The 12,072-nt window shown below is 41.0% G+C and overlaps 1 protein-coding gene across 1 annotated transcript in view; it reads left to right on the forward strand.

Annotated features, from left to right (window-relative positions):
* CFI (complement factor I) overlaps window positions 1-12,072 on the forward strand; it is a 50,318-nt gene that overhangs the window by 15,176 nt on the left and 23,070 nt on the right. The window contains 5 exon segments of the mRNA NM_001038096.1: window positions 1,882-2,161; window positions 3,988-4,141; window positions 10,026-10,189; window positions 11,022-11,135; window positions 11,275-11,385. Coding sequence (NP_001033185.1) covers window positions 1,882-2,161; window positions 3,988-4,141; window positions 10,026-10,189; window positions 11,022-11,135; window positions 11,275-11,385 — 823 coding nt within the window.

Genomic DNA, 12,072 nt, shown 5'->3' on the forward strand with positions numbered 1-12,072 from the left:
ACTATTTCCAGCCTTCACTGTATTTCTTCTGGATTCCTGGAGGTCTTTTTTTTTTTTTTTTAGCAGCACTGATCATATGCGGGATCTTAGTTTCCCAACCAAGGATGGAACAGGGGCCCCTGCAATGGAAGCGTGGAGTCTTAACCACTGGACTGCCAGAGAATTCCCCCACAGGTCTAATTGGCCTCCTGCCTAGCTGTCTGATCTGATCTCCAGAAAGATCTTCCTCCAATGCAAATTTAAGGAAATTCAAAAAAAGTCTCCCAGGGACTCCCTCAGGACCGGCTACCTTATCCCCCACCACCCTCTTGCTCTATCCCTCAGCCTGAAATGCACTGTTTTTACTGTCAGGGTTTCACAGTTCTGCCTGGAGTGTGTACCCACCCCACCCTGCCAGTAGACTCCTCCTGAGTGCTCTCAGAACTCAATCCAGATATCAGCTCTTCTTCGAGATGTTCCCAAGCCTCCTAGTCAGGCCAAGGACCCAGAACACAGTCCTGATGGCATCTTTGGCCCATGTCTACCAGGGAGCTTGAGCATGTCTACCTCGACTCATGTCTACCAGAGATGGGCTTGCCTGTCTCCCTTCTGGCTGGTATACTCCTTAGGCAGGGTTTCCTAACCCGTGACCACCCCAGCTGAAGCACACACAAGCCTAGAGCCATCGGGTGGGACTGCTCATGATGTGCACCACCCTTCCTGTGTTTTGCTAGCACCAACCCTCTGCTAACACCTGACTTTCCTCGCTCTGCTTAGATGCTCCATGAGGCCTTTTAAAATGCACCTGGAGGGACTTCCCTGGTGGTTCAGTGGTTAAGATTCTGCATTTCCACTGCAAGGGTCAAGAGTCTGATCCCTAGTTGGGAAACTAAGATCCCCGATGCCCCATGGAGTGGCAACAACAACAAAAAAGCCCCTGGAAAGATGTAGTCTCTCCCACTCTGGATCTCCAAGAGTACTGCATCTTGTTTGTATGACTGCTACATCACTTACCCTAGTTTTTATGTGTATTTCTATCTTACTGTCTAGGTGTCAAACCCTTGAAAGACAGAGCCAATATCATGTTCATTTTACCAGGATTTTGCACAAAGTAGGAGTTTGGCAAATGGTTTTGCATTTATTAATAGAATTAATCAGCTTCATTCATCAGTCCATTCCATGAGACTATAATCAGCACCAAATTTGCTACTCCTTAAGGTGACTGGTGCAGAGAAGGCAATGGCACCCCACTCCAGAACTCTTGCCTGGAAAATCCCTTGGACGGAGGAGCCTGGTAGGCTGCAGTCTATGGGGTCGCTAAGAGTCAGACACGACTGAGCGACTTCACTTTGACTTTTCACTTTCATGCATTGGAGAAGGAAATGGCAACCCACTCCAGTGTTCTTGCCTGGAGAATCCCAGGGACGGGGGAGCCCGGGGGGCTGCCATCTGTGGGGTTGCACAGAGTCGGACACAACTGAAGTGACTTAGCAGCAGCAAGGTGACTGGTGAGATACGTTGATTACTTCAAAGGCAGAATTTTATTTGGCTTTTGAATAATTACAGCTCCCACTGATTTCATGCCTAGTACGTCTCAACTATTATACACATCTTATTTCTAATCTTGGCAATAACCTTGTGAAATAGAAGGTAATACCCAATTTTACAGATGAGGAAGCTCATGTTTCATGAGGGTAGGTAACTTGCTCAAGACCAATTAAACTGTAAGTGCCCAAGCTGGGACTAGAAGCCAGAGTTGTTTGAGTCTGAAAACCACCAGACCACATCACCCTTATCTATGCTGTGGAGTAGGTGAGTCCGTTTTGTTTCTTTCCTTCAGGTTTACATCTTTAAAAATATTTTAGTTTGTTGCTAAGTTAATGTTTATTTTATGCTTTACAGCCCACTTCAACACAAGACACATCTCAAAAAGATTTCGTGGATAAAAAGTGCTTAACTGAAAAACACACACATCTCTCCTGCAACAAAGTCTTCTGCCAACCGTGGCAGAAATGCATCGATGGGACGTGTCTTTGTAAACTTCCTTATCAGTGCCCGAAGAATGGTACCAGGGTGTGTTCAACTAATGGGAAAAGCTACTCAACTTACTGTCAGCAGAAGAGTTTTGAATGTTATCGTCCTGAGGCAAAGTTTTTGAAAAGTGGAGCATGCACAGGTGGAGGTAGGAAAAGCCTAGTTTATTATATTAAGAAGAAAATTGTCTACTATATTTTCTATTAGAAAATACTTTTCCTTTGGAATGTTATAATGACAACTCAAAATTCTTCTCTAGACCCTCAGTAGTAGTTGGGGTGATAATAAAGAAATTAGGGATCATCAGAACACAGCCAGCCATTGAATCTAGAGCATGTGACCCTGAGGCTGGTCCTTCCCACTCCCAGTGCCTATGCCACTCTCTGCTGCCCAGCCCGTCAGAACCATCCCTACTCTCACTTCTACTTGGCTAAAGGGATTGTTACCAGAGCTGTTGAGTTGCTTTAGAACCCAGGGGGAAATGCTTTACATGAGATTGGGACTGAAATAGAACCTCTTTGTACCCCCAACCCCAGTCATTTCTTCCAGTTTCCATCCCACCAATCCCTACCCCTCTCCCTAGCCCCAGCCTCATCAGCCCTGATCCGAGGTTTAGCTCAGGCCACTGCTGGCCAAGGACATACTCCACCCTAGCAAACGACACATCAGATCAGAGAGCTTGTCAAGACTTCAATCAGGTGCCTAATGTAACGAGGAGGCTGGGACCCTAATACATGAATTAGTGGAGTGATTAAGATGAAAAGACTCTTGGGCTGCCCTGGTGGCCCAGTGGTAAAGAATCAGCCTGCCAATGCAGGAGACATGGGTTCAATCCCTGGTCCAGAAAGATCCCACATTCCTTGGAGCAACTAAGCCCCTGCACCACAACTACCAAGCCTGCGCTCTAGAGCCCAGGAGCCACAACTACTGAAGCCCGTGCTCCTCAGAGCCTGTGTACCACGGCAAGAGAAGCCCCTGCAATGAGAAGCCCGCGGGGGCAATGAAGACCCAGCGCAACCAAAAATAAATAAGAAGATTGAGGGTCTCACTGTCAGTCAGATTTAGTTGCAAGCCCCTCCAAGCACCCCCTCCATTATTGACAAGCTGTGCAGCCTCTCTGGACTGCAGTTTCCGCATCTGTAAAATGTGAGTAACAGTAGTTCCTAACTCATAAGATTCTTGTGAAACTTAAACCATGTACATAAAGCTCTGTGGAGAGTGAACAAGAAGTGCTCATGAAATTTGAACTATGACAGCGAGTTTCAAGCTCGTTGTCTTTGGATATGAATTATCACAGACATTTCATGAATTTACAGAATGCTTGAAACATTCTTTTTAAAGATACCATGACGTGCACCAGAACACAGTAGCCTAAATATTTTTGTGTTGCTGAGGTAAGATGCTGAGGTATTGTGGACAGGAGGAAGGAAGATCCCTGAGTCCGGCTCTTTTACCTGTTGGAGAGGAGGAAAGCAATAGTGGAGATTATTCGTCAGTGTCAGACTTCCGTTCTCTTCAGGCATGCAGTGCCTTAAGTATGTGAGAATACGTAAACCTTTCTTACATTTTCTTTACTTGTTTAGCTTACTTTTAAGAGCATGGATTTTGGAGTCAGATCAATATGGCAAGTACAGATTCCTGGCTTCACACCTTGAGCAAGCAACTTAATCTCATGTATAAAACTGGATAAATGTAGGTTCCTCATGTGTAAAAATGGAAATAAATACCACCCTAGTCTTCATAAAATTGATGTGAGGATTTTATGATTTTTTTTTACAACTGGGTACTTCAGCCACTGATAATTAATAAACTCATAAAATAATTGCTTACCATTATTTATTAACATCTTCATAGTTTTCAAAGTTAATTAAAAATTATTCATTTTATTTCTTTAGAGGCTTTTAATCAAGAGGAGAAAAAATGAATGCATGACTGTTGCTAATTCTTTAAAAATATATTTTTTTTTAATTTCAGGGCAATTTAGTGTTTCCTTGTCAAATGGAAAACAAGATTCAGAAGGAATTGTTGCTGTAAAACTTGCAGACCTAGATACAAAAATGTTTGTGTGTGGAGACAGCTGGAGCATTACTGAGGCCAACGTGGCCTGCATTGACCGTGGATTTCAACTGTGAGTGCATGCTCATTGAATTTTCCCAATTCAGTTCAGCTCAGTCGCTCAGTCGTGTCCGACTCTTTGCGACCCCATGAATCGCAGCATGCCAGGCCTCCCTGTCCATCACCAATTCCCGGAGTTCACTCAGACTCACGTCCATCGAGTCAGTGATGCCATCCAGCCATCTCATCCTCTGTCGTCCCCTTCTCCTCAGGCCCCCAATCCCTCCCAGCATCAGAGTCTTTTCCAATGAGTCAACTCTTCACATGAGGTGGCCAAAGTACTGGAGTTTCAGCTTTAGCATCATTCCTTCCAAAGAAATCCCAGGGCTGATCTCCTTCAGAATGGACTGGTTGGATCTCCTTGCAGTCCAAAGGACTCTCAAGAGTCTTCTCCAACACCACAGTTCAAAAGCATCAATTCCTCAGCGCTCAGCCTTCTTCACAGTCCAACTCTCACATCCATACATGACCACAGGAAAAACCATAGCCTTGACTAGACGGACCTTTGTTGGCAAAGTAATGTCTCTGCTTTTGAATATGCTGTCTAGGTTGGTCATAACTTTCCTTCCAAGGAGTAAGCGTCTTTTAATTTCATGGCTGCAGTCACCATCTGCAGCGATTTTGGAGCCCAAAGAAATAAAGTCTGACACCATTTCCACTGTTTCTCCATCTATTTCCCATGAAGTGATGGGACCAGATGCCATGATCTTCATTTTCTGAATGTTGAGCTTTAAGCCAACTTTTTCACTCTCCTCTTTCACTTTTATCAAGAGGCTCTTTAGATCCTCTTAACTTTCTGCCATAAGGGTGGTGTCATCTGCATATCTGAGGTTATTGATATTTCTCCCGGCAATCTTGATTCCAGCTTGTGCTTCTTCCAGCCCAGCGTTTCTCATGATGTACTCTGCATATAAGTTAAATAAGCAGGGTGACAATATACAGCCTTGACATACTCCTTTTCCTATTTGGAGCCAGTCTGTTGTTCCATGTCCAGTTCTAACTGTTGCTTCCTGACCTGCATACAGATTTCTCAAGAGGCAGGTCAGGTGGTCTGGTATTCCCATCTCTTTCAGAATTTTCCACAGTTTATTGTGATCCACACAGTCAAAGGCTTTGGCATAGCCCATAAAGCAGAAATAGATGTTTTTCTGGAACTCTCTTGCTTTTTCCATGATCCAGCGGATGTTGGCAATTTGATCTCTGGTTCCTCTGCCCTTTCTAAAACCAGCTTGAACATCATGAAGTTCAAGTTCACATATTGCTGAAGCCTGGCTTGGAGAATTTTGAGCATTACTTTACTAGCATGTGAGATGAGTGCAATTGTGCGGTAGTTTGAGCATTCTTTGGCATTGCCTTTCTTTGGGATCAGAATGAAAACTGACCTTTTCCAGTCCTGTGGCCACTGCTGAGTTTTCTAAATTTGCTGGCATATTGAGTGCAGCACTTTCACAGCATCATCTTTCAGGATTTGGAATAGCTCAACTGGAATTCCATCACCTCCACTAGCTTTGTTCATAGTGATGCTTCCTAAGGCCCAGTTGACTTCACATTTCAGGATGTCTGGCTCTAGGTCAGTGATCACACCATCGTGATTATCTTGGTCATGAAGATCTTTTTTGTACATTTTTGTGTATTCTTGCCACCTCTTCTTAATATCTTCTACTTCGGTTAGGTCCATACCATTTCTGTCCTTTATCGAGCCCATTTTTGCATGAAATGTTCCCTTGGTATCTCTAATTTTCCTTAAGAGATCTCTCGTCTTTCCCATTCTGTTTTTTTCCTCTATTTCTTTGCATTGATCGCTGAAGAAGGCTTTCTTATCTCTTCTTGCTATTCTTTGGAACTCTGCATTCAGATGCTTATATCTTTCCTTTTCTCCTTTGCTTTTCACTTCTCTTCTTTTCACAGCCATTTGTAAGGCCTCCCCAGACAGCCATTTTGCTTTTTTGCATTTCTTTTCCATGGGGATGGTCTTGATCCCTGTCTCCTGTTCAATGTCACGAACCTCATTCCATAGTTCATCAGGCACTCTATCTATCAGATCTAATCCCTTAAATCTATTTCTCACTTCCACTGTATAATCATAAGGGATTTGATTTAGGTCATACCTGAATGGTTTAGTGGTTTTCCCTACTTTCTTCAATTTAAGTCTAAATTTGGTAATAAGGAGTTCATGATCTGAGCCACAGTCAGCTCCTGGTCTTGTTTTTGCTGACTGTATAGAGCTTCTCCATCTTTGGCTGCAAAGAATATAATCAAGCTGATTTCGGTGTTGACCATCTGGTGATGTCCATGTGGAGAGTCTTCTCTTGTGTTGTTGGAAGAGGGTGTTTGCTATGACCAGTGCATTTTCTTGGCAAAACTCTATTAGCCTTTGCCCTGCTTCGTTCTGTACTCCAAGGCCAAATTTGCCTGTTACTCCAGGTGTTTCTTGACTTCCTACTTTTGCATTCTAGTCCCCTATAATGAAAAGGACATCTTTTTTGGGTGTTAGTTCTAGAAGGTCTTGTAGGTCTTCATAGAACTGTTCAACTTCAGCTTCTTCAGCGTTACTGGTTGGGGCATAGACTTGGATTACTATGATATTGATTGGTTTGCCTTGGAAACGAACAGAGATCATTCTGTCGTTTTTGAGATTGCATCCAAGTACTGCATTTTGGACTCTTGTTGACCATGATGGCTACTCCATTTCTTCTGAGGGATTCTTGCCCGCAGTAGTAGATATAATGCTTTTTCCCAGGGCTGATTTTATTCTTCCAACTATTCGTCTTTTGATTACCCTGTCTTTCCATGCCTCAGCTTCCTCAAATGTAACCTGAGAATACTGCCTGCCTCACAGTGTAGTCATGAGGATGAAATGTGTTTATGCTTGACTAGTACTTAGAACACTGCTGAGTGCACAAACTGTAGGTTTGCTCAGGTCTCTGGGTGCAAATCCTTTGCTGATCCGTAGAGTTGCATACTCTACATCTGCATCCGTACAGTTGCATGCATAACTGTCTCTATTCATCTATGATTATGTCCATTCCTTCGTACCTAATGTTGTTTGTATACTCTTTCTTTCTCATTTTTTCTCATCAACCTTGCAAAGATTTGTCTATTGGATTAATGTCTTTTGCTTTTATATTTGTAAATCTTGTTTCTTTGTTTTCATTAATGTTTGCTGTTATCTTTGGCTCTCTCTCTCTCTCTCTCTGCTTTTCCCTATTGTATTCTTTCTAATTCTGTGAGTTAAATCCTTAGCTTGTCAATTTTCAGTTTTTCTTCCTTTCTAATATAAGCATTTAAGGTACAAATTTCCCTCTAGTTAATGCTTCATCTGCATGCCTTTACTAGTGAGTATTCTATTTATTGTTCAGTTCAAAATATTTCTAATTTTCAGTATAATTCCCCCTTGACTCAAACATAATTTAGAAGTTTCTTTTTTTACTTTCCTAATGAATGTATTAGTTTGCTTTTGGTTAACTTTTTGTTATAAATTTCCTATTTAATTGTATTGTGGAGAGAGAATTTCTCCACATGAGGACAATTGTTTAAACATTTTTTGAGACTTCCTTTGTACTGAGTATATTTCAAATGCTTCATATGCAGGGTTCTACATAATAGATGTGTTAGAATAAAAATTTTTATTCCATTAGAATAAAAAATCATGTCAATTGCTTTATTCAAATATTTTCCCATTTATTTATTTATAAGTTTTCAAGGTCTTTATCTTTTGAGTGTGTCCCTTATAAACAGCATATATCTCATTTTTTAAAAAAATACAATATGATGATAGCTGAAGAGTTTAGTCCATTTACATTATTGTGATTATTTACGTTGTTGATTTTCCTGTCTTATTTGGGGCTTATTATTTGCCCTTTTCATATCCTCTTGTTTCTTCCTTTTAAAAATTCTGTTGGGTTAATAAAGCTGTTGTTGTTTTCTTAATCTTCCTTTTCTTCCTCTACTTGGTTTGAAAATCATATATATCCTATTTCTATTCCATTAATGGTTATCTTCACGTTTATACCATGAATCCTTAAATTATGAAGTTCTTGCCCTCTTCAGAAATAATACAAAGAATGTTGTTTCCATATCAACTTTTCAGTATTTTGTTCCACCTTATTTGTATATATTCCTGAAGTTAATTGCTATCATTATGTAATAAACAATTACCAAGGAATGATGCTAAAGCTGAAACTCCAGTACTTTGGCCACCTCATGCGAAGAGTTGACTCATTGGAAAAGACTCTGATGCTGGGAGGGATTGGGGGCAGGAGAAGGGGACGACAGAGGATGAGATGGCTGGATGGCATCACTGACTCGATGGACGTGAGTCTGGGTGAACTCCGGGAGTTGGTGATGGACAGGGAGGCCTGGCATGCTGCGATTCATGGGGTGGCAAAGCGTCGGACACGACTGAGCGACTGATCTGATCTGATCTGAGTACTGTTGTTCAGTCAGTGGTTATTCAGATGGACTTCATATTTGCCAACTTCTTGGTTTGTTGTTGCTTCTTGCATCTCACTTCTTCATTTTTCATTCAATTTTCTTTTTTCTAAACCACATCTGCTAGTAGTTCATTAGTGAGAGTCTCTTATCATTAAATTGAGTCATTAGATAGTTCTCATTTTTGACAGTTTGTGACCTACAACCTATGATTCAACCTAATGGCAAACTCTCTCACTCTTTGATCTCCCAGTATTTTGTTCTTATCATACTTTGTATAAGCTCATGAACAGACTTCTCTGATTTAGCCAGTGGGTATTTCCCTTAATTCCTTAAGAGCTCATTGAGGGCATTTATCTAGTACTTCCAGATAGTCATATGTTGAGAGATTTCTCAACTTATTCACATGTCAGACTGCCCCAAATGACTCCCATTTGTTCTCATATTTCGACTCAGTTTGGCACAGTTTCATGAGTGCTATATCTTCATTATGGATCTTTGTTCCCTTTAATTGCTCTCTTTTTCCCTTTCATTGTAATTTATCAGATATTTACATTGCCATTACTGCTTAATTTTGTGCTTACATTTGCCTCCTGCATCTTTGCTGAACCTTTTATTTTTAACCCATTTCCCTCATTAACTTCTACAGAAAAGCAGAGAGCAATTGAATGTTCTGGAAGCTCACTGTAACTCACCATCTCTAGGATAGTGGGTCACTGAGGTAGCCTCTTAGCTACACAAATTCTGAACAAACTGAGAAGTCCAAGCAATGGCATATAGATGTCAAAATACCACTTGACACTGTCAAGACTGAATTGAGGTCACAGCTTAGCATAAAAGTAGAGAATTAAGGCAACTGTTAGAATTAAACTAACTCAACCTCCCTGATCCCAGGTAACCATGGGGCCAACCAGGTAAGACTCAGCATGGAGCAGGGGGAGAATGGAAGAGCAGGGTTGACCTGGCCTGCTTTTTATTTCCAAGATTTTCTGATCAAATTAATCTTCTCCCTTTTCTGGAGAAAAGAGGAGTTAACCGGTGGAGAGGCCAAGAATGACACATCTCAGGTTGGAAAGAAATCAGGAATGTTTGATCAAAGAGGCATTTCTTCTTAACAAGAAACAGAGGAGGAGAAACCAATTTAGATCAGGATCTCTTCTATAAGTATCAAGAGCACCCCTGCAAATCAAACAGGTTGCTTTTGCTTTTTGGTTGCTTGTCATATTTTGAACTTTTCCAGTCAATTTAAATTGACTGTTTTTGTTCATCTTTACAAAACTCAGTGAGGGAGTTATATTCCTTGTTACTGGGGAAGATATGGAAGCTCAGAGAATGTAAGCATCTTGCCTAACCTATCACCCATACATAGAAAATAAAAGGAAATTAGTCCCTCACCTCCTCCAGTAGAATTAGAAACACAAAGCACTAACTATTCTACTTTAACGTTTCATTTGTTTGATTTGCAGGGGTGCTCTTGATACTCATAGAAGAGATCCTGATCCAAATTCTGCTGAATGTCTGCATGTGCGTTGTCGAGGATTAGAGACCAGTTTGGCTGAATGTACTTTCACTAAGGGAGTACACAATTCGGAGGGGTTGGCTGGTGTGGTGTGTTACACAGAGAGTGCAGGTTAGTGGAGTACTTGCCCAATATTTTCCCTTCCTTAGAGACTGTTTGTTTCACACCAAGTCTGTACTAAACAAACAAATTACGGATCTCCTGTTGCCAGTCACACACAATGACAAAATCACATTTTGGGTTTTAGAGCCCAAATCGGCGCTTTTCCCCTATTGTACTTTTTTTCCATTCAAATATCCTTCTATCCTTTACTTCCTACATGGGAAGTAAAGTTGTTTGATTCCCCTTTGATTCTTTGAACATATGGATTAAAATTGATGTAGCAAACACAGGTAAATATTAGAAGAAACTCAGCATCTCCTTTGAGGAGTCCAGCTGATTACATATTCCTTTAAAATGGTTAAGTGATCGCATCTATGCTTGAGACAATCACTGCTGCTTTTCTCCTTCATCCTGACATTGGAATATTTTAGCTATATATATAGTGTTAAAGATCATATCCTTTTTGGTGCTAAAAAAAAGAGCCATCAAAATGTAAATGGAACCGCCCAAGTAAGCCTCGGGGTGGGGCTGGGTCAGCATGAAAGGAGTGCGTGAGCACCAGTGTTTGCAAGGGCTCCAGATTCCCGGATCCCCTTTCCCAGTCTCAGAAGAAGCCTCCACAATAAATGCTGGCTTTCAGAGATTAGCAAAGGGCCTCCATAAGCCAGCTTTGGCATTTATTTTCCCTATTAATATATTATGGTAATGCTACCACTCGTGCATTTTATATCACTTTTTATCTGTGCCTGAATTTATCTTCATGCCATTATTCCAAACATGTGATAAAGATGTCATCCACAACTTGCTAAATAAATTTCACACAGACAATTCTACTTTACAGCTCCTCCAAAAAAGGACTCCTTTCAATGTGTGAATGGGAAACGCATTCCTCAGAAGAAGGCCTGTGATGGTGTCAATGACTGTGTAGACAAGAGTGATGAGCTGTGCTGTAAAGGTAGAGATGAACCCAGCCTTTAAACTCCCAAGTGCTTTCTTCTAAGAAAACAGAAGCAGCTTTCCCATTGACTTAAGATCCCATCTTATTGCATCTTAAGAATGAAAAAAAATCCCCTCTTCTATTTGTGTTTGCACAGACTGCCGAGGTGAAGGTTTTCTCTGTAAATCGGGTGTTTGTATTCCAAAGCAGTATAAGTGCAATGGTGAGCTGGACTGTATCACGGGAGAAGATGAAGTTGGTTGTGAAGGTAATTTAAAGTTTTGTGGTTATGTTTTATTATTATTATTTGACCCAGGGGTTTTAGCAGACTTTGTAATTATTGCCTAGATCCAATTTGTCAATAGGGCCTGTAAAATGGCAATTTCTTTTTCTAAAGTTTTTATTGAAGTATAATCAACTTACAATATTGTGTTAGTTTTAGGTGTGGGCTTCTCTGGTAGCTCCAGTGATAAAGAATTGAAACTGCAATGCTTGATCCCTGGGTTGGGAAAATCTGCGGGCAAGGGAACAGCTACCCACTCCAGTATTCTGGCCTGGAGAATTCCATGGACAGAGGAGCCTGGCGGGCTATAATCTGTGGGGTTGCAAAGAGTTGGACATGACTGAGGGACAAACACTTCACTTCACTTCATAGTGATATCCATATATATATATATGTTCTCTTCCAGATTCTTTGCCCTTAGAGGTCATTACAATATATTGAATATATTTTCCTGTGCTATACAGTAGATCTTTGTTAGTTATCCATTGTGTGTTGGGAGGTGTGTGTGTGTGTCTGTGTTTATTAATCCCAAACTCCTAATTTATCCCTCCTTTCTTCTTTAAAATAATGACAATTTCTAATTCAACATTCCTTCTGCATTTATTAACTGGAATCTTGTAGAGAAGAACTATTTTGTTTCCATGAAATGCAGTTCATTATTGAAAGGCAAAG

The sequence above is a fragment of the Bos taurus genome, chromosome 6 (genome assembly GCF_002263795.3).
Source record: "Bos taurus isolate L1 Dominette 01449 registration number 42190680 breed Hereford chromosome 6, ARS-UCD2.0, whole genome shotgun sequence".
Taxonomy (NCBI): domain Eukaryota; kingdom Metazoa; phylum Chordata; class Mammalia; order Artiodactyla; family Bovidae; genus Bos; species Bos taurus.